We start from the raw sequence: 21,319 nt of genomic DNA on the forward strand, positions 1-21,319 counted from the left end.
GTGGCGGGTGAGACTCAGGAGGCAGGGTCAGAGTTGGGCAGAGCCTTGGCCAATACCAGGGCGCGGTTTTCCGATGCCACCCCCACATTGTCCCCTTGTGAGCAGCCGATTCTTTACCAAATGCCTAGCCTTCCTCCTGCCCCACAACCTGCCCTGGCCCCCCTCTGCCATCCTCTCGCCAGCTGTCGTGCCTGGGCAGGCATTCTGGAGGTCCCCATTGTGCCCCTGGCACACAAAGCTTTGAGGACCTGGGGGGCGGGGGTGGGGGGGCTTTCCCAAGCTCAGCAAAATATTCACACACACACTCCACCCTGCCCCAGCCCTCTGTGAGCTCCCACCGCACAATGGGCCCTTGTCTCGGGGCTCCCTCTGAGCAGCTGTGGCACTGGGGCATGAGACAGCCCAGACAGGCTGGCACAGAGCGGGCGACGGCGCCAGGGCAAACCTCCCCCTCCGTGTTGCCAGGCACTGCCTGTAAGCATAAAGGTGAGGTGGGGGGGGGTTCAGGCTGACAGGAATGGCTGTAATTAATGAAGTGAGAGAAGGAAGGGGCTGCTCCGCTGGGAGCCTGAGCCGAGTGGAGGATGGGGGACCCTTGGGTTCATCCCAGCTGTGCAAAGAGATGGTCACTGGCTTCTCTCGTGGGCACCGTCCTCGCGCTGATTCTCAGCCATTGCTGCTCACCCGGGGGCGACTTTGCTGCTAAGCACATTGGGCAGTGTCTGCAGACAGTGTTGGTTGTCAAGACTTGGGTGCTACTGGAATCTAGTGTGTGGAGGCCAGCGCTGCTGCCAACCACCCCGCAGTGCCCAGGATACCCCACCACGGAGCAGGATCTGGCTCCAGTGTCCGTAGGATGCACTTCCTCCTCTCTTCGGGTCTCCCTAGGCTACTCCCCTCTGAGGAGAGGGTGCTGTGAAGGTGTTTACAGGGCTGGAGGGGCAGCTGCTTGGCTGGTGTGTGGGGCACACTTTGATCTTGACCCATTCTCTCCTTTGTGTCTCCTGCAGAATCCGGACAATCAGATAGTTCAAACCAGCAAGGAGATGCGGACATCAAACCACTGCCCAACGGTCAGTGCCCCCCAACTCCCGCTGGCCCATGCCTAGCCTCTGTGGCCTGCCCTGCCCCCATCTGCCCTCCCACCCCTGGCCAACCTGGCCTCCACTCTCCCTCCATTTCTTCTCCTTTACTCAACCATTCCTCAACTAAACTTCAGCTGACATCCGAAGGGGTGGGGGCTCACCTGAAGCATACTCACTCTTCTGTGTAGACATGAGGGCCCCTGAGGGCCAGCCTGTGTCTGGAATGTGAGGCTTGGGAGGGAGGGAGTCAAAGCAAGAGTGTGGAGAGCTTCGGGGAAACAGGCAGGCAGCCCCTCCTAGCCTTGCCTGACTCACTCACTTGTCCTTTCCCCTCTTCAGGGCACTTAAGTTTCCAGGACTGTTTTGTGACTTCCGGGGTCTGGAATGTGACGGAGCTGGTGAGAGTATCACAGAGTAAGTGAGTTCTTTCTTTCATCCAGGGCTGAGCTCAGCAGATTGGGGCTGTAAGGAGGTGGGACTCAGACCCCATGTGGCCCACCCCTGGTGGGGTCTTGGCAGAGGGGCAGACAGGGTTTCCTGGGACACTCTGCCCATTGGTACTGGGCTAGGTGGAGCGGAGGCGCCCAGAGAGCCCATTCTCCAATCTCCACTGCTTTGTAGGAAAAAAATCACAACCAAGGGCTCTTCCCCAAAGACCCCCAACCAGGAGGAGGCTTCTGGGGAGCTGCTCATGACAACAAAACAAGGCCCCATTGGGCCTTCCACACCTCAAACCTTATCACCTTCTTGCCTTTTCCCAGCTCCTGTTGCGACAGCATCAGGGCCCAACTTCTCACTGGCAGACCTGGAGAGTCCCAGCTACTACAACATAAACCAGGTGACCCTGGGGCGGCGGTCCATCACCTCCCCTCCTTCCACCAGGTGAGCGCAGCACCCTGGCCTCCCCCCACCTCCATCCCCAGGCCATCTCAGGTGCTGCGGGCGGCCATACTTCCAAGGCCCAGGTGCCTTAGAAGGTCACCCCTTGTTGAGGGCGTGGGCTCCAGAGCAGCCGGGGCCCACCACGCTACCAACCCCCTGAGCTTCCTGCTTCGTGCTGTCGCTGGGCATTTGGTGCTGGGGACCTGAGCCCAAACAAGGCACGACTGTGCCTGGAAGGCACTCCCAGTGGGGATCTGAGAAGGTCTCTCTCTTGTGGAAGTGACATTTGAGCCCGGACAGGCATGGGGTGGATGCTCCAAGTAGAGCAGCCCCCATCCCAGCCAAGGATGGACATCCTGGTGGGACCCCCAAAGAGGGCTCTGGAAGGTATTTAGACTTAAAACCCACTGAAGGGTTTGAAGCAGGAGATGCTGGGGATATGTGTTCCAGAAAGTGCCCCTCGCAGCAGCATGTGTGGGCGGGACTGAAGGCCAGTTAGAGGCTGGAGTAGAGGAGGGCCTGAGCTGGGTGGGGGAGTGGGGTGAGAGGGTGGGACCGAATTGAGAGGTGTTTGGGAGGTGGATACATTCAGCCCTTGTCAGGACCAATTGTTCAGGGCAGGGAGGGATCCTGTGCTTTTTTTAAAAAACTTAGACTTTTGGTTCATTGTGAGGTTTTTGGCATTCATTTTGATTTCTTAAAATATTACATTATAATACCATAATAGCTTCATGTTAGTACCGTTTTAATATAAAATAACATAGTATCTTGATGTCTGAGTTTTGGAGCACCCTTTGGGATTTTTGTCCCTGGCAAGTGGCCAGGGAGGCAGTGCAGGAGGCTTTTGCCCCCTCTTTGACCTGGGCAGCTCAGTGGATGAGGGCATCGTGGCCTGAGAAGGGGCTCAAGGAGGAGGAGCAGGTGGGCTGGGCCCCGAGGGACTCCGGGGCCAGTCTAGTCTCAGGGTTGGGCACATAGTGAGTGCCTAGGGGTGCTGCTGTCATCAGGCACCTGCTCCCCACACGACAGGTCATCAGTGCAGCCTCCCTCGGTTTGAGGAGCTGTACCTCCGTCTTCCTTTGGCCTACCTGATCCCTCTCATCTTCCCCAGCACCACCAAGCGCCCCAAGTCCATCGATGACAGCGAGATGGAGAGCCCTGTGGATGATGTCTTCTATCCTGGTACAGGCCGCTCCCCAGCAGCCGGCAGCAGCCAGTCCAGTGGGTGGCCCAACGATGTGGACGCAGGTATGGGCGCTGCAGGGCCCACCCGGAGCGGGGCGGCTGGAGCCTCTTCTTCCCTCTCGGTTTACCTGGCGAGCCTCCCTCCGGTTCCCCTGCTGTGGGGTGGCACTACCTGTCTTCTTGCCTCCTGATCTTCCAGAGGAGGGCAGACCAGGCCGAAGGAGGGAGTGGAGGCAAGGAGCTGGGCTGTCCCTACGTGGGCAGCAGAGCCCATGGGTGTGGTGGAAGGAAAGCAGAGGCCCCAGGCACCGAGCTCTCGTGGTCTCCTTCTCTTGCTATTTCCCTGGAGAAGTTGCCCCAGCTCTGTGGTCCTCATGGTTTAAAGCAGTTTCTCAGTCTGGGTGCCATGGACATTTGGGGCCACATCATTCTCTGGGGTGGGGCCATCCTATGCACTGTAGGGCATTGAGCAGCAACCCTGGCCTCCACCCACCAGCCAGTAGTAACTCCCCACTCCTCCCCAAAGTATAATGACTAAAAATGTCCCTGGACATTGCTGAATATCCCCTGGCATAGGGGAGAGGAGAACAGAATCATCTTGAGAACTACTGGTCTGAAGGGCCCAGCATCACAGAGAGGAGCGGAGCCTAGTAAAGAATGACCAGAATCATTTTTCCAATCAAGCAGGAAAGCTAGGGAAGGGCGGAGGTCTAAGGGAAGCCTGGCCAGTCCTCCCAGTACCCTCCAACCACCCCTTTCTTGGTGAACCCACCCACCTTCACTTCCAGTTCTGACTGGAGGCATGAGCAGACCCAGAGAACCCAGAAGGAAAGGAAGGAGAGTACGCGTGTGTGCACACGCTGGTGTGTGTGTGTGTGCATGATACACGTACAAGGAGTCTGGCTGCGGGAGACTTCTGCCTGACGCACTGAGGGTACAACCTGTGTGTGTCCTTGAGGTGCGAGTGTCTTGGGGCCAGGGAGTGTAGACCCGTGTGTGGGGATTGTACATGGGGCATGTCTGCTCTGGTCAGGCCTGGGAATGGGAGCTTTGCTCTTGAGGCAGGAAGAGGAAGGCCTGACCTGATGTCGCTTTGCCTGGTGTTTTCCAGATGTGCCTCTACAGAGATAGGCCAGGCGGATGGGTCGGGGCAGGGGCTGGGGGAAAAGCAAGGCAGAAGGGTGGGGAGGCGCTCCTGCTTTCCTGTGGCCCAGATACAGTCTGCACAAGCTCCCTGCTCTCGGCTCCCTGGGAGGAGGGGAGGAGGGCTCATCTCCAGATGAGCCTGGGGAGTGGGCTCCAGACCAAGAGCAAAGCTCACCTCTGTGGGACAGCTCTCTGGCGAGTCTTCGGGTGTCTCTCCCAGGGTTTCATGTGGCAAGCAGGGACCTGGGTCGACACAGCCCAGATACTTCCCTGGGAGAGAGAGAAGGGGTTGAAAAGGCCCCGAAGACTCCACAGCCAGGGCCTCAGTTAATTGACTGCCCCTCAAGGACTCAAGTGCCTTGAGAGCCACATCCATCGTTGTCTCCTGGGGCTCAGCCCCCAGGTCCCTCTGCCCTGACCTGGTGCTCAAAGAGCTGTCCCCTCTCTGGCTCCCACTCTTATTTCTCAGCTGTCTGCTCCAGTGCCTGTCATTTCTGCTCCTTCTAGCTGTCCTGCCATGCACGGCCCCCAACATCCTCCTGCAGCACCCCCAGCTCCCTTGCTTTCCCTTTTTTTCCTCCGTACCCGCACCCCGCCTCCTGCGGTGTTGTTTCCCTGCGCTGCGACAAATCGCCAATTAAGCAGCCCAGCTGCAGGACAGGGAACAGCTGGGGAGGCGCTGTGCGGCCACAGGGACAGCTGTGCACAGCTGGTGGGGTGCTCCCCACCCCCGCACTGTGCCAGCTATCAGGTGGCACACAGCTGCCGCCAGATAACACCTCTGCTGGCGGCTGGGAGTTCGCCCTTCCCCCACCGCTTCCCTCTGCGGTTAAGGCTGCAGCCCCCACCCCCACCCCCCCACTCAGACTGATTCTATGCCTGAAAGATGGCAGCTCTGCAGATCTCCACCACTGCATCTTAGCCCTCCCATCCTGGGCACGGCCTTCTCCAGGCTCAGCCCAGGACAGGAGACAAGTTCCCCTGGAGGACCTGGCCCAGGGGCCCTGCTGTGTCAGAGCATCACTTGGACATCATGCCCGCCTGGCACAGAGATGACCTTGGTTGGCAGCATCGGGATCCTTCAGGCAGAGCTGCAACGGGGTGTTCTCTGTGGCCCTGTCTCCCACTGAATGCCACCCCATCTCTGGCACCAGGAGCAGAGCAAAGCCCCGAAATGACCCATCCTACAGCTGCCCAGCCTCTGGATCCCCTGGCAGGGGAGTCCTTTTCTGTCCCGCGCTGCCCCCAGTGCCCACCCAGGTCCTCCAGCCCCTTCCCAACTCTCTTGTCGGGTGTTGTATCACCCCTGCGGTCCCTCCTGAGGATTGGTGGCTTCTTCCTACCAGAGCCTCCCCCAGTCCAGGGCCCCCACAGAGCAGACCCAAACCCATCCCTCTTCCTGTTCCCCCCTCACTCTGAAGCTGGCTCCCCAGGGCTCCTCCTGCACACCTTCCCTGCCCCTTGCCCCTGCATCCCACCTTTTCATCCTGTGCCCTATGAGCTCCTTATCTGCTCATCAGGGAGCAAGATGAGCCCCCTTGCTCATCTCCTACCCAGCACACCCAAGGGTCTCGTTTTCCTCTCCGATCAGAGCACCTGTAGCTGGCCCATTGGCATACCGGGCCTGAGAACCAGAGCCGGAATGGGGCAAAGGAGACAGGAAGGGGGTGTGGTGGGGAAGGGGTAGCCGGGAGGGGGCCCGAGGAGAGAAGGAGCTAGCTGCTGGCTTCCCACCTTCCCTTGCTCTCGCCTCGGCCCAGCTAAACCTGCCCTGTGTTGCTGATTCCTCCCCCCAGGCCCGGCTTCTCTAAAGAAGTCAGGAAAGCTGGACTTCTGCAGTGCCCTCTCCTCTCAGGGCAGCTCCCCGCGCATGGCTTTCACTCACCACCCGCTGCCTGTGCTTGCTGGAGTCAGACCAGGTGAGAAATGGGGGGGCTTGGAGGGGGGCAGTGGGGGAGGCGGTGGAGCACTTAGGGGCAGCTGGCCAGGTGAAGGAGCTGGGGCTCCAGCCCCGGAGTGACAGCCGCAAGCTCTCTGAGTAGGCCGAGGTCTGGCGGAGGGTGGGCATGGGAATGGGCCCTCCCTCCGCGGCAGCCCCTCCTCACCCCGTTCCCAAGCACCCTCCCACTTGCTTCTCACTCCCCATGTGCACGTCTGTGCATGGGTGTGTGCGTGTGTGCTTGTGTGTGCACGCATGTGTGTGCTGTGCTGCACCGGCCTGTCCCAAGGCCCTCTCCCACCTGCCTGTGACGACGGAGGCCTCAGACCCACTCCTGTCCGCTCTCCTTTCCTCCTGCCCGTTGTGGGCGGGAAAGCTCAGGCTTCTCCCTCTGTCCTCCTTTCACCTCTTGTCTCCTAGCTCCTGGCTGAGCCCAGGGTCTGGTTTCCCAGCACCAACTTGGGGCGCTGTGGGGCACAAATTGACAAGAGCACTCAGGGGAGCCCAGGCCCCCTTCTCAGGCCCTCCGTGCCCTTTTCTGAAAGTGAAGGGCTAGGCCAAGGGGCTGGTAGCACCTGGGTTGTTCTCCAGGGAAAGGAGCAAGCCCACTCCCTCTGGGGGCTCTCTTGCTTCTTTCTCCGGAGAGGGTGCTTGGTGGGGGTGGGGGCGTGGGGACAGCTCAGCGTTCCTGAGGGGATGGAATCTGGCAGGAAGTTGTGGGAACTGAGTCCTCAGCCTCCCTGCTCCCTCATTTGCTTTTTCCCCCCCCTTGGTACCCTTCTGGCAGAAAGAGGCCTGGGCTTTTTTCTGGACACTGCCTGTGTCCACCCGCCTGCCGTCTTGCGGGCCCTTCTGTAGGACACGGAGAAGAGTGCAGTTTACCCTCCCAGCCTCCTCCTCGGGGCCTCCTGGCTGAGAGCCCAGAGGCAGCCTGCACTGGGGCAGGGTGTGGTGGCCACAAGGTGGGGGCGGGGACCCCAGGCCTGTGTGCAGGCAGCGGGAGGGCGGCAGGCCCAGCTCGGCTCAGCTTTTATGAACTCCAGAGAGAAGCCAAGTTTGCTCAGCCCCCTAATGAAACTGAGAGCAAGAGCGAGCTGATTGGAAACAGACCGGAGGGGGAGGACTGGGCCCAGGGAAGAGCTGGGGCCTGCGCCGGGGTGGGAGCTGTGTGTGGGGAGGATGCGTGTGCAAGGACCGTGGGGCTGAGCACGGAGGAACAGGGCCTGGGCAGCAGCGGCCAGAGGCACGGTCATGTGCGTGCAGGAGCCGGGTGTATGCATTTCAAGGGCTTGTCCTGCACAGGCAAGCGGCCCCGTCTCTAGCCAGAGCCTGGGAGTCCTTGGCCTCCTCCTTCCCTCCCCCAGACTCGCACCTAGGCCTGGACCAGGGTGAAGGCAGTGAGGCGCTCACCACAATGCAGAGTGTCAGGAGGCGCCAAAACCTTAGCCATCAAGATAAATAATATTTAATGTAATATTTTTAAAAAATTGAAACGATTGCAAAAAATATACAAGGAATAGCTATCAACGTTTTAAACAAAAGAGGGGACTGGCCTTGCATTTGCCTGACCTTGCCTTGTTCGTGTCACCCTAGCTCCAGCCCTGCTTCTAATCAGACTTTATCACAAAGACAAGCAGCTGGCTGACCAGCCCTAGTTTGCCAATTGAACTTTTTATTTTAAAAAGTATTAAAAAAAAGATTTATTTATTTGTTTTGGCGGGGAGGGGCCGAGGGAGAGAGAGAATCTCTAGCAGACTCCCTACTGAGAGCAGAGCCCGGCGTGGCGCTCACTCGATGTCACAGCCCTGCGATCACGACCCTGAGATCATGACCTGAGCCAAAATCAAGAGTCCAGTGCTTCACCGACTGAGCCGTGCAGGCGCTCCGCCAATTCGGCTTTTTAAAAATACTGCATTAAGATATTACTTACCTCGATTGCCGAATCATCTGGCACTGCCTTAACTTTCTCACCAGAGGCCGGTGCCTCACTCTCCTCACCCTGGTCCTGGCCCTGATCTTACCCCATTCTCCCTTTTCGTCTGGTTCCTCAGTGCTTTGTCTGACCACCCCGTCTTCCATCGCGCGCCCCTCTACCTGCTAAGCCCTGATGCCCTCTTCTTCCTGCCCACGTGCACGCAGGGAGTCCCCGGGCCACAGCATCAGCGCTGCACTTCCCCTCCACATCCATCATCCAGCAGTCGAGCCCGTACTTCACGCACCCGACCATCCGCTACCACCACCACCACGGGCAGGACTCGCTGAAGGAGTTTGTGCAGTTCGTGTGCTCGGACGGCTCGGGCCAGGCCGCCGGACAGGTGAGTCCAGAGGCCCCAGGAGCCCTGCCACAGCTCATCTCTGCATCCGTCCGTCTGTCTCGGGGCTCACAGGGAGAGGGTCCGAAAGCCGGGAGCCCTCCTGGGGCTGGAGCGGCAGAGAGTCGGTAGTGCCAAACACCTCCGTCTTCTGGATCTGGGGGTAGGGGTCCGTGTGTAATGCCAGGGCCTGTCTGTCACAGTCCAGAGTTGGGGGCGGGGGCAGGGGCCGGGCCTGCTTTGCTCGCGCTCCTCGCCCTCCCCTCGGTCTCTGTGCCCCCAGTAAGAGTGTATCCGTGATCTATCCAACCCGGCCTGGACTCCTTACCTCGTAACACCCCTCTTAAAACCTCAGAGCTACAAGGATTGTGTAGGTTCTAGACCAAGGGTTCCTAGCCTTGGCACTATTGACATCTGGGCTGTTCATTCTTTGTTCTGTGGGGCCGTCCCGTGCACTGTGGGGTACTGAGCAGCATCCGCGCCCCCCGCCCCATAACGCAAGCTGCATCACCCCCTCCCAGTCCTGATGATCAAGAATGTGTGCCCTGGGGGCATCATCATTTCCTGGTGAGAAGCCCTCGGTAGAGGAAAGGCCCTCCTTCCTTCCAACAGGAGCTGTCGTGGAGTCTCCTGTTGGCAGAACTCTTAGAAAGAGGTTCCCCGGTCAGTTATTGTTCTGGAGCGACGCCCTTCTGCTCCTCAGCCTAGGAGAGACGCTGGTTGCCCATGGAGCTCTGTCGCCCACTGCCCTTCTCCGTCAGCAGGCCCTAGGGCCCAGTCACTGACAAGCAGAAACACAGGCCCTCAGCAAAGGGCTTATCCCAGACAGTGGTGGGCCAGAGGTGACCCTTCAGTGAGACAGGGGTCCTCCCTTCGTCCCTGGGAGCACTCCGGGTTGGGACACAGTGGTCCCTAGACCCCTAGGAAGGCTGTAGAGTCCCAGCAGCACACTGCACTGTGAGAAGGCCCAGCCCCTCTCCCCGCAGCTGGCCCAGCCTGGAAACCCGTTGTGAGAGGTCAGGTGGGAAGGACGCTCAAAGGGCCGTGGTGGGGAAAGGTGTTCGGAAGCCTGTGCCAAAGGTGGCCCAGGGAGAGCCGTGGGTGGCCCTTGGCCACGCAGCCCAGTGCTGCCTCAGGGCGGCCTGTACACATGGGCATTTGCTAAGTGCTGGTGTATTGATTTGGGGCTGGGCTGCGGCTCAGCCTCCTCACTCTTGCTGTCCAGAACGGAAGCTGGTCCTCTTCCCTCTCTCCTGTTCTCCCTCCTTCTGCTTTCCTCGTTTCCTTCTCCCCTTTTCCCTGTGAGGTTTCTCTTGCTGGCTCTGCAGCTCCTTAGCGCACTCAGAGCCTTGCCCACCTCTCTGGACAAGCTCTGCCCACTTTTAGGGGCATGGAGGGAGAAGTGGCCATGACCCCCAAAAGCTACTACGCCTCCTTCAGAGATGCCAGCAGACTCTACGGGAGCTACCAGCCCATGTCCCAGCGCCCTGGGTCTGGAATATGGATTAGAGAGTCCAGGAACTCCACCTTGCCTGCCTTCTCACCCACAGAGGCAGCTGGGGTTAACCAAAATGAGACTGACCTGAGGGACCAATTTAGCCCAAAGAGCCAAACCTAACTCACCCTCGGGAATATGGGTCAATCCATCCTTAAGCATCCTGATGATGGCTGGGTCCTGAGCCTCTCCCCTGACTTGACGGTTCAAGATTAAGGGCTCATCTGGTCCAGAAGGCAGATGGATAAAACACTGCAGACAGGAGGGCAAACAGTCACTCTGATTGATCAGAGAGCCTAGCCCGGCTGGGGAGCAGTCTCTCTGGGTTTCCTCTTGTGGCCTGTTGTGCCCAGAGAGGAGGGGGGGGTGTCTTCAGTAAGCCTCTCCCTGGGGCTCGGCAGCAGGCTCTGGAGGAGGAGTGAGCGAGAGGCCTCAGGCTCCGCAGCTGTCCTGGTGTCAGGGAATGGCAGTACCAGGCTGCTCTGGTTCCGTGGCTGCCTCCAGAGCAGTGGTTCTCAGTCTTAGCACGCACGAGTCACCGGAAAGGCTCAATAACATGCAGGTGCCTGGGCCTCACCTGCTTCTGATTCAGCAGGCCTGGGGTGGGGCCGAGAATCTGCATTTCTCCCCAAGTTCCCAGGTGATGCTGTTTCTGGTCGGGTGATCCACTTTGAGAACCATTGATCTAAAGTCTAAAGGAGTAAATTCCTAACCTCTTTGAGAATGTGAAGTTTCAGATCATCTTTGCAGAAAAAAAAATATGCATACAAAATTTTTACAATTTGCAAAAGGGTTCCCAGGCACCACCCCTGTGCTCATCCTCGGACCACAGCATGAGGCCCTAATTGAGAAGAGCCAAATCAGTAAAGGCCAAGGCCAAATGGACACACCACTCAGAGGAGATGCAAAGGGCCGAAGGAGGATGCCTGGTTAGCTGTATTTCTGGCAGAGAGAAGAGACCGCCCAGTGAACGCGATGGAGAAGTCACATGGCCCGATGGGAGAGCGTGACTCCGGGAGGCAGGAAGACTGGTTGTAGGTCAGCCTCAAGCACCACCACTGGAGCGGCCAGGCCTGCGTCTTCACCTGTCCATTGAAAGTGAAGAGCTATCCCAGTCTCCAGGTTCCTTCTAGCTTTTAACTCATGAGCTTTCAAGGCACCGCAAAATCACAAGACCTCGAGATTTTTTAAAACCTCAACTTGTACCCCGATCAGAGCTGAGATATCCTAGCCTGATTGGAAGTAGGTTCCAGAAACTAAATGTTGTAAATCAGCGGTTTTCAATGTCTGGCCATGTCGAGCTGGGATTGGCTTCATCAAGTGCGATGAATGATTTAGGTCCTCCTGAGGGGAGACAGGTCTTGAGGACTAGAAGAAGGCACTGGCCATCCTGTGGGAGCAAGGGCTACCTGGAAGGCTCTATGTCCCAGCCCCTTGGGGGGGGGCCCAAGCTCAGGATGGCCTGGAGTAAAGGAGTGAGGCTGTGATCTCTCGAGACTCCCGTTTCCTGCCCTGATGGAATAACAAGCTAGGCACCAGATAGGCCACAGACATGAGGGGAGGCAGTTGCCTGTTTCTGAAAGGACACCTAGCACAAAGGGTCTCCAGCCCAGGACACAAACAGGGATCAGCAGCCCCTACTTGCTTTCGTCAGGGGACCTCTGAGTGGGCAGGAAAGAGCAAATCAAGGGAACCGTTTGGAAGGACAATGTCAGACCTAGGTGCTGGTCTTTAGAGGTGAAGGGTCCGGCGGGGGGGCGGACGGCCAGAGCTCAGAAGGGTGTGGCCTGCGCGGGTCAGACATGGGGCTCGATGATTTGAAAGTGCAGCAGGATGGACTAGTCGATTCAGCTCAGTCAGTGGGACTTGAATGCTGCACGCCTGGGCCACACGGAGGTGGCCGTCCCCAGGCTTGCTGGGGAGCCTGGGAGGCAGCCTGCTTCAAAGGCTATGGTGGAGGAGGTCACAAGTATCTGAGAAAAAAAAAAGGCAGAGAGAGATGGATGGTGATTTAGGGTATCTGGCTGGTCCCATGTTGGGGATGGTGTTTTCTGAGCAGGCCTTAAGGAGTGTGGGAAGGAGTGTTGTAGACAGAGGGTTCTGCAGTGAGCACATGTGTAGCCCTCAACTGCTTAGGCTGTGTTCTGGAAACCCCAATTGGTTTGCAATGGGGAGTACTTGGGAGGAGGTGAATGTAGGGGCATGGGTGGTGGAGGACTCCATCTGGGCTCCACCATAGGGGCCTTGAATGCCCAACCGGGGGGCTTGTATTTTATGTTACACGCAGTCAGAGCTGGGGAGGGGGAGGGGAAAAGCCTGAGCACCTTTGGAGTTGGAGAAGAGGGTTGGGATGAGCCCGCTGGAAAAAATTCACAAGGTCCCTGGAGTGAGAGAGACATGGTTGTGAATTTCAGGCCTCATCAGTTACAGCTGGGTGACTTTGGATAAACCACTCAGCTGCACAGAGCCTCAGTTTCCCCAGTTGTGAAAGGGAAAGAATCAAGCTTCCCTTGCATCAGGGTTTCCCAGCCACGGCACTATTAACGTTTGGATTGTTGGGCCTTTATCCTGGGGGCCATCTCGTGTATTGCGGGGTGTGTAGCAGCATCCCCAGCCTCCACCACCCCCCAAGACGCCAGCAGCACCCCTGGAAGTGGTGCTACCCAACATGTCTCCAGACATTGTTAATGCCCGCTGCCGGGGACAGAATCCACCCCACCACCCCGGCCCCAGGCAAAACCTGCTGCCTTACAGGGTTGGAGGATTGGACACCACCTGAGTAAAGTACCTGGTACACAGCCGGGCGCTGAGACACTGAACTAAGGAGTACACCGTTAGCACAGGGGAGACCCCTGGGGAGTCTCGTCCTAATCCACGTGGAACCAGTGAGGATAGAGGTTGGGCTGGCTCACCCACCAATAGAAGGAGCAGCACAGGAGCCTCCCAAAGCCTTGCACCTGGGTGGCTGGGGATGGGGCAGAGCTCTGCCCCTCGGGTGAGGGGACTGTTTAGGACTCAGCTCTGGCCCACCCAACCTGAGCCCAGGCTGTAGGTGGTCATCGAGAGCACTGCCCAGAGCTCCAGGGAGGCATCTCCAGGGAAGCTGTGCCTGCAAGAGGCCAGGGACCTCTGCCCCTCCCTGTGGTGCCTACATCCCCTGAATCCCAAAGGCTGATGCATGCAAGGCACACGGGGCTTGGGGAGGAAACTTGAGTTTGAGGCACAAGAGGGAATAAAGCTGAAGAAGGGATCTGGCGACCAGGCATCCCAGGCTTCCGAGGGCACTGTACAGGGAAGTCCTCTCGAAGAGCCTCGTGGGAACTGGAGCTGGCAGCGATGGATTTTCCTCTTGGGCTGTTCTGTAGAAAATGGGCCAGCACCCATGATCCTCAGGCTGCCGGAGTCAAGGGCAAGCCCCCCAGTACCCGGCGTCTCCCTAGGCCGTGATGTGGGGTAGACGCCGAAGGGCCTGTAGTCCTTGGGTGGGTCAGCTGGCCCCACCCCAGGGCCCCACAGAGGGGAGGCATGCGTGTGTTTTCCGGGGACAGTGGGGGTGAGCTGACACATCTTACCTGCTGAGGCAGAAGGTCTTCAAGAGCATGAGCGTTCTAGGTGCGCTGCTTATATGGTTAGATGGCATGTTTCAGTACCTAAAACATGTTCCCTAAGAAAAATACAAACCACTCGTCGGACACCCCCTCTCATCCCTCCCACAACTTCAAAAGAGGACCACCAAAAAAAAAAAAAAAAAGAGAGAGAAACACCTGAGAGACCAAATAGAAGCCTCACACCCTCACCCACCCTGTGCCCCGGAGGAGACGAGCCCATCCTGCATCTTCTACCGGGAGCGCCCGCTCTCAGGAGCGAGCTGGCGTGGCCGCGCAGGGGAGCGTGTGTCTGTGTGGGATGTGCCTTCATGCGTCACTCTATTTATGTTGTTCGCAGCCCAACGGTAGCGGCCAGGGCAAAGTCCCGGGGTCATTTTTGCTACCGCCGCCGCCTCCAGTGGCCAGACCTGTGCCCCTTCCTATGCCTGATTCCAAATCCACCAGCACTGCCCCAGACGGCGCCGCCTTGACTCCTCCATCACCTTGTAAGTGGACGATGAAACCGAAACCACAACGCCCAGCATCCCTGGCCCATCTAAACAGTCTCCACGGCAAAAAGAAAAACCCCTGCCCCGCCCACCACCAAAGCCCCCCAACCCAGAGCGCCATGGAGCCTCCCACCCGGACAAGAGCAGAGCTGAGCCCCCCAGTCATGGCCTCCTGGGCCTCAGTTGCACCAGCCAGCACCCCACGAGCCCCCCTGCCCACCCGCTGCTCCCAGCCGGGGGCCCCTGGCCCAGGCCCCTCCCGGGGGCGGGAGGGGGAGCACAGTGGGGCACGCAGGCCAGGGGTGCTGGCCAGGGTGGGAGGGGGGTGGGGAGGCACAGCCATGCCATCTTCATGCCTGATTGCTGTTTTTTTCATTTTTCGTTTTTTTGTTTTTTGATTTTTGTTGTTTCGTTGTGCCCCGCTACACCAAAAAAATTAAATGTAACCACAAGGCGACGCCACCACCATCCCCTTTTGGCCTTGCCCCCTCACCTCCATTCCGGGGCCCTTGGGCCTCTAACTGTACAGCAGGCTGGCCCCTGACCTCCTCCCCTTCAATCTCACATTTGGTTTCTCGTTGTTCCTCTTTTTTTTTTTTTCTTTTTTTTTTTCCTCCTCCCATCCCCCTCCCTTCCCCAGGTTGAATGTTCCAAGGACAAGGGAGGGCTCTGGGCCTCGGCTTACTTCATCTCTTTCCTTCTCTCTCTCTCTCTTTTAACCAATGACAATTTTTGTTAAAGGGAAAAAAAAAAATCTGAGTTGAGAGGCCCCAGGTAGACCCGACGTGTGAAGGACAGGAGAGGTGGAGGGTGGGAGGCGTGCCGTCTCTGGGCAGGGGGTGGGCAGCGCTTCGGGCGCTCTGGGGGCTGGCAGGCCACAGGCCAGGACTCCCTGGTCAGCAGTGGGAGGGGCGGCCCATCTCACTTCTCTCCGTCTCGCGCTCTCTGTTGCCTTCTTTCTCATGGTTTGAGTTCTTTTCCCCTCTCCATCCTCTTCATGCCATCTTCCCATCTGCATCCGCCATAAGACACGAAGTCATGGTCATGGTCATTGGAGGTGGGCAGGGTGGGGGAGGAGGCGCCAGGCTGCAGGGTGGCTGGCGGGCACCCTGGACAGAATCTGGTGAGCACGCAGTCCCTGGGGTGTATCTGGTAGAGGGTGTGTGTGGGGGGGATCCCCGGCATCCTGTGACACTCTTGTCCCTTCTGGGGACATCCTCCCTACTGGGGGTGCAGGACCCATTCCCTCCCATAGAGTTCCAGCCAGAAAACCTGAGAAGAGCTTAGGGGTGTTTGGCTGCCCATTTGCCCCCTCAGGCTCCAGAACAACAAGCCCTAGGGCTCTGCCAGGCCCTCCAGCCTCCTCCTCCTCCTGTGCTGTGGCCCATCTCAGGCCCTGGGAACTGCAGGACCACAGGAACTGGCTCATCCATCAGAGGAGGAGGATGCCTGCTGGGCCTGAGCCTTGCCACCTTTGGGCCCGAGCTGGCAGCCAGCTCCTCTCTCTGACCCTGTCCCTCCCGACTCAGCCCTCTGTTGGGCCCCTTCAAGTTCCCTGAGCCATCAGCCCCATGCTTGGGACTGCCCAGCGTGGTTACATGATGCAGCACCCAACCAGGTGCCCTGGTTGGAGAGGTGGCCTGGCTGAGCTGGCCTTCCCTGAGCAGGGTGGGGCCGGTCCGGCAGAGCTCCCAGCCTCCCACCCTCCCAGGCTCCCTCTTCCCAGACCCAAGAGAGTCCGTGGGAAAGCAAGGGTGCCTCGCTTCAACGAGGGCTATCCTCAGTCCTGCTCAGTGCCTGGTTTGGGGACAGGGTCTGTGGGACCTCAGCTAAAGCCTCCAGGGCCCCTCCCTCACCCCGGACCAGGAGAGAGGACACCTGGCTGAGGTGGAGTGTTGGGGGTGGGGGACAGTGTGTGCTCCTGGTCAGTGAGAGGATGATGGGACCCCTCCGGCCTGTCCTTCCCACTGCCAGCCTAAGCCCTGGCAGTATGGTCTAATCCAGTCTCTCCCTCTCTCAGCAGCCCCGAAGGGCAGTGCCTGGGCAGGCCCCAAGGCCTCACGGGGTCTCTCCCTCTCTTCCCTGCTCCCCACAGCATTCGCAACGACAGGCGCCTCCTCTGCCAACCGGTTTGTCAGCATCGGACCCCGGGACGGCAACTTTCTGAACATCCCACAGCAGTCTCAGGTAGGAGGCCCTACCCACGATGTGGATGTGCGCGTAGGGGGAAGAGGCAGGGGCGGGCGCATCGTGGGTGTTAGGGAAGAGGCCGGTTCCTTGGGGCCAATCCGGGAGAAGGGGCTAGGGCAGGGCTGGAGGGCCCAGGCTTTTGCAAGCCCAGCTGAGCCTGCCTCCCCAGGCAGCCCCAGGTCCCTTGGCTAATCAGCTAATTGGATAATTAGCTCTGACAGCCCCGGCCCTGGGGAAGGCGGCCAAAGACCTGAGGCTAGAGGCGCTCTGGGCCAGGCCTGGTGGTAGCCCGAGGCCCCGTCAGGAAGAGGACAGCTCTGCCTGTTGCTCTCCTCCCCTCCAGCTGGAAGCCCTGGCCCCCAGCCCTCCCTTCTTCCTTGGCTTTGGGTGGGCTGGGCAAGGGGTGGAGGAGGGACAGAGCCATCCTGGTGGGCTGCATGCCCAGCGACTCTGGCACCCAGGGTAGGGCAGGGCCTGTTGCCACCCTGGAGGCCCCTCCCTCACGTCCCCATGAATCCTGTTAGAGGGGAGGCCGGGCTGTTGGAACCTCCGGTCCAGCTCCCGTCTGTCCCCAGTTCTCACAAGGAAAACTCCAGCCCCCCTGCTGGAATGCCCTGGATCCGGCTTTGTACAGGCATCTGTGCGCGCGCGCGCACACACGCATGCACGCGCGCGCCCGTGGGTCCCCTCCTCCCTGTGCCTGTCCCCAAGAGGCTGGGAATAGCCCACAGAGCCCCGGGCCCTGGGGTGCAGGGAGGACCCACCTCAGGAGTAGGGCAGAGGCAGCTTTTACAACTTCTCAGAAAAGAACATGCAAATAGCTTTTCTTTTGCACATTTCACAAAAACACTACCCTGTGAGCCCGAGGCCTTGGAGGCTTTCTTTGCCCCAGGAAATCCACCTGGGCCCAGAGCCCCAGGGCCACCTCTTTCAACTCCTGCTCCTTTACTGCTCTGAGGCCCGACTCCAGAGAAAGTTGGTGGATGGAAGTTTTGTGTGTGCGGTTTGAGGTTTTGTTTTTTTTTCCCTTTTCCTTTCCCTCCCTCCCTCAAAAAAAAAAAAAAAAAAAAAGCCAAAAAACTTTGTCAAACTTCAAACTTCGGAGCTCCCTAGTGGCAAGGAGGGGAGGGGAGGGGAACTTCAACCCCCTCCAGCTTCCCGCCCCCTTTCCCCAGAGTCACGTCTGACCCGTCTGGTTTCCAGGAGCAACCAGACATGATGTAACACCCAGATGAACTTGAACTTGGGGGTGTTGAGAAGAAAAACAATGGCTCCGAGCAGGGGCTGGAGCCAGCCCCCTCCGCTGCTCTGTGCCAGGGAGGCCGAGAGAGCCCTGCTGGCAGAGGGCGGGAGGGGGTGCCAGAGGAAGGGACAGCAGGCGGGCCTCCCCTCCTGGCTCTGGGCTGGCACCAGGCAGCAGGGCTCCATCGCTCTCGCCCTCCCTCCCTCCCTCCCTCCCTCTGCCCCAGCGCCTATAGCTCCGTGTTGCTTGCTCACTCTTGGGGACCACTGCCGCGAGTCCTCCCCCCCCACCCTGTTTCCGCCTCCGTGTGCTTTCCCTTCTTCACCTTCTCTGCTCACTTTGCTAGACTTTGGGGCCAAGGCAGAGTTTGAGGCAAGTTTGGGAAACGGTTCTTCTCCCCCTTGTTTTGCAAAGGGACCTGAGCCCCGGGCCCAGCAGGCAGGTGTGTCTGGGGGTGACGGTGGGGGAGACTGGAGCCGGACAGGGCCCGCACAGCCAAGAGCCCTTGGGCCTGGGGGCAGGCAGGAGGCTGCAGCGGGCGCAGGGGGTACAGTGGGGGGGGGCGGTTTCCACAGTAACCAGTGACTTTAGCTGATCTCTGGAGCACCAGATGGAGAGAGAACAATAGAATGAGGGAAGAAAAGAGAATTTTAGCAATTTTGTCATTCCCTGGGCAGCGCTTTTTACTTAGTTTTAATCAATTTTGGACCTGGCTCAGGAAGCAGAAAGGGTGAGCAGAAAAAGCCACTTTGTTCTTGGCAGCAGATGCCCCCCCTCTTTCCTGGGACCTGTGGGGAGGCACTGGGGAGCTATCCTGGAACCACCTTTGTCCCTAACTCCAGGCCTTGAACTGGAGTCTTCCTCCTCTGGCGGGGATGGGGGGACTCCCCAATCTGAGCACTGGTGGTTGTCCCCTGCCGTGCAGCTCAGGGGACCCCAAGGGGACCAGCTTGGCTCCTTGGCTTAGTCCGACAAAGACAGAGGGACCAAGCAGGCTCTCCACATCCCCGTTGTCCTCTGCCTCCTTTCCCTCACAGGGAGGGTGAGGGCCAGGCTCACACAGCCGTGCTGCAAGGGTTCCCGTGTAGTCTCTCCTTGGGAAGGGGGCCTCAGAGAATACAGAGGCCTGAGACCACAGTGACAGGGGCTCACCAGGCAGCTCCCTCCTCCTCAGGCCAGGACTGGAAGCCCAGGGGCTGGCTGCTGACTCAGCCCCCCCAACTCACGGGGTGCCTCGGGCCTGGGTTTCCCCCGTGCAGTGCCAAGTATCCCATGAGCCTCCCTTTAAAGGCCTTTAGTCAGTTGATGGGGTTGGACTTCGGGCAGTTCCTGCAGGAGCCCCGCCACAGGAGGGCAGGTCTCCTCTGGGTGTTGTCCAGCACGTGGCAGGAAGTTTGGCATCTCTGCCCATGCAGTAAACGCCAGCATTGTGGCAACCCCAAACCCCCATTCTTCCAAATGTTCCCCATCTGCACCATCCAGTGGGGCAGGCGCTGGCCATGTGTGGCTGTTGAAGTTCAAATGAAATAACTCACTAGAGAAAACTTCAGTCCCTCAGTGACCCTAGCCACATTTCACTTGCTTAGAAGCTGCATGTGGCTCGTGGCTACCACATGGGATAGGGCAAACAGAGAATGTTTCCATTGTCGAAGAAGGTTCTAGGTGATCTAGCAGGCCCTTTGTAACACTAAAACTCCTTGTGTGCATCTCACAGAAGGCCTCCTGTGGTCCCAGAGCCTGAGGGGCGGGTCCGGCCTGCAGGCAGAATCTGTGCGGCTGAAACAAGTGGTTTTAAACACTGACAACTTTCACATGCAGTGCTGTCTGGACTTTTGGCTTCTTTTGGAAAGCTGGCTGATCTGGCTGCCCCGGGCCCTCACTCCAGTGCGGCAGCCTTGGCCCTGGGCTCCCTGTGAGCACGCCACACGTGGTGGTTCGGGTCGGAGCTGTCCCTCATGTTTGAGTCCTGGCTGGGCCAGGCGGGCAGACTGTGTGGCCTCAGGCAGGTCAGCCACCCTCTCCCTGCCTAGCTTCTGTGTGGGGTTGGAGCAAGGGTAGAATGGGCTGCTACCCAGTGCTGGCTCGGTAGTTAGCTCTGCTTGGCTCCTGCAGATCTGAGTCTGTGACCCAGAGCCTGGGAGAGGCCCTGAAATACATTTTCAGGGACCCCTTTTTGGCCCTGCAGGTACTACCAGGCCTACCCAGGTCCATAGAGCAGAACACCTCCCTACCCGCCCCTCCCCCGCTGCCCCCTGGCCACAAGGTGGGGCCAGAGCCTTTGATGGAGGGCATTGCCAAGCAGCCCAGCCTCCCGGTCAGGTGTATTTTGTGATGAGGAGCCACCAAGACTCGTTTGTGGGAAGGTGACTCCCCCTGCTGGCACCCTGAGGGAAGCGACTCCCGCCCCAGGGAGCCTCGGGTCCTTCCCCCTGCGCCAGGTGCCCTGAGGGTAGAGGATCAAGCACAGTGGGCTACGGGGCCCCTCCCCCAGGCCGGTACTGCTAGGGACTGAAGCCATGTGGTGTCCCCCGCCCCCTTCCCCAGCCTTTCAGCCTGTGGGACCTTGGCTGGGGAGTACAGACGGGAATTTCTGCTTTTAATCCAAAGAGACAGAAAGAAAACTCAGCAAGAAGCTGAGCCACCCCCACCCCACTCCCAAAACCCCTCTGGGGACAAAAGCTCCAGCCTGGCATCCTCCCCATCCTGCAGGACCCATACAAAAACCTAAACAATTGGAAACATGGCCAGATCCCAGGTCTGTGCCTTTGCCAGCTCCAGCCACGGGGGTCCCACCCGCTGGGCACAGTGCCCACGGGAAGGCCAGCTGGACCCTAGCACTGGGGAGCAGGGTCTCTTGGGGGCGGCAGGATTCCCATAGGAGGTACGGACAGAATGGGGATGTACCTCTTCGTGGGGTGTTGCTGTCCTTGGCTCTGCTGGAGGTGGGCCCTCCAGGGGCCTTGGGCTCTGGCCTGAAGTCAGCGGGCCAGGTGGGATGGAGAAGAGACTCGTCCCTGCTGTTCTCAATACGGCCTCTTTTTGTCCCATTTCAGTCCTGGTTCCTCTGATAAGATCGACAAAAAGAAATGACAAAATGTAAAGAAGAGGTTCCTCAAACGGGGGGAGAAGAAATTTTGAGACGTGGAAAAATCCCCCGGCCCAGCCCCACCGAAAAGCAAAAATTAGACGTCGTCAGCCACTCAGCCCTTGTCTCCTCCAGCCCGGGGAGCTCTGCAGGCCCCCAGAAGCAGCCCAGTTCTCGGAGAGCCCTCGGAAGAGGTCTCGGTGGAGCTGTGCACCAGCAGCCAAGCAGAAGGAAACCTGCAAACGGACTCTGTTAAAGTAGAGGACAGCAAGAAAGGAAGGATGCAGCAGAACTGCCTTTCTCCCCACCCTACCCTGCCCCGTCCTTCCGGGGAAGGAACGAAATCAACCCAACAAAGCGACCAGCACAATTCTAAAGGGGCCTGTCCTCCACCCTCACCCTTCCTAGGGGAACCCCATCCCCAACTCGGGCCGGAGCTTCACTAGGGAGCTCGGAGGACAAGCTTGTACAAATGATGGGGTGCAGATCCAGAGGGTTCTCCCTCCAGACTCCGCCCCCTCCCTGCCTGTCTCTCGCCCCCCCTCCCCCGCCCCCCAGCCCCCACTGCCTTGGCCTCTGGCTTCTTCCCCCAGCTGCTCTGGACTAGGTGAGGCCCGTGGCTTCCAGGTCTGCCTGCCCTACCTTCGGGCTAGAAGCCCCC

The 21,319-nt window shown here is 59.0% G+C and overlaps 1 protein-coding gene and 1 long non-coding RNA gene across 11 annotated transcripts in view; one reads left to right on the forward strand and one right to left on the reverse strand.

Moving 5' to 3' along the window:
• Window positions 1-20,755, forward strand: part of NFIX (nuclear factor I X) — a 93,399-nt gene extending 72,644 nt beyond the window's left edge. For 5 of the 10 annotated variants that reach the window (XM_081813565.1, XM_081813598.1, XM_081813609.1 and 2 more), the window contains exons 3-11: window positions 1,011-1,073; window positions 1,425-1,499; window positions 1,847-1,967; window positions 3,079-3,215; window positions 6,095-6,217; window positions 8,377-8,552; window positions 13,990-14,137; window positions 16,236-16,327; window positions 20,627-20,755. In XM_081813565.1, the coding sequence (XP_081669691.1) occupies window positions 1,011-1,073; window positions 1,425-1,499; window positions 1,847-1,967; window positions 3,079-3,215; window positions 6,095-6,217; window positions 8,377-8,552; window positions 13,990-14,137; window positions 16,236-16,327; window positions 20,627-20,641 (950 nt within the window). In that variant the 3' untranslated portion in view covers window positions 20,642-20,755. Of the gene's footprint in view, window positions 1-1,010; window positions 1,074-1,424; window positions 1,500-1,846; window positions 1,968-3,078; window positions 3,216-6,094; window positions 6,218-8,376; window positions 8,553-13,989; window positions 14,138-16,160; window positions 16,328-20,626 lie in introns of all 10 variants that reach the window. The other 5 variants (XM_081813590.1, XM_081813579.1, XM_081813586.1 and 2 more) reach the window with 5 other exon arrangements.
• Window positions 10,958-20,629, reverse strand: LOC145720463 (uncharacterized). Its single transcript, XR_014143390.1, has 3 exons — window positions 20,478-20,629; window positions 13,617-13,708; window positions 10,958-12,017 (listed from the first exon to the last, which is right to left on the reverse strand). It is a non-coding gene; the product is annotated as an uncharacterized LOC145720463 (long non-coding RNA).
• Window positions 20,756-21,319: the final 564 nt, after the last annotated feature.

The sequence above is a fragment of the Leptonychotes weddellii genome, chromosome 1 (genome assembly GCF_054177405.1).
Source record: "Leptonychotes weddellii isolate Sample4059 chromosome 1, ASM5417740v2, whole genome shotgun sequence".
NCBI lineage: Eukaryota > Metazoa > Chordata > Mammalia > Carnivora > Phocidae > Leptonychotes > Leptonychotes weddellii.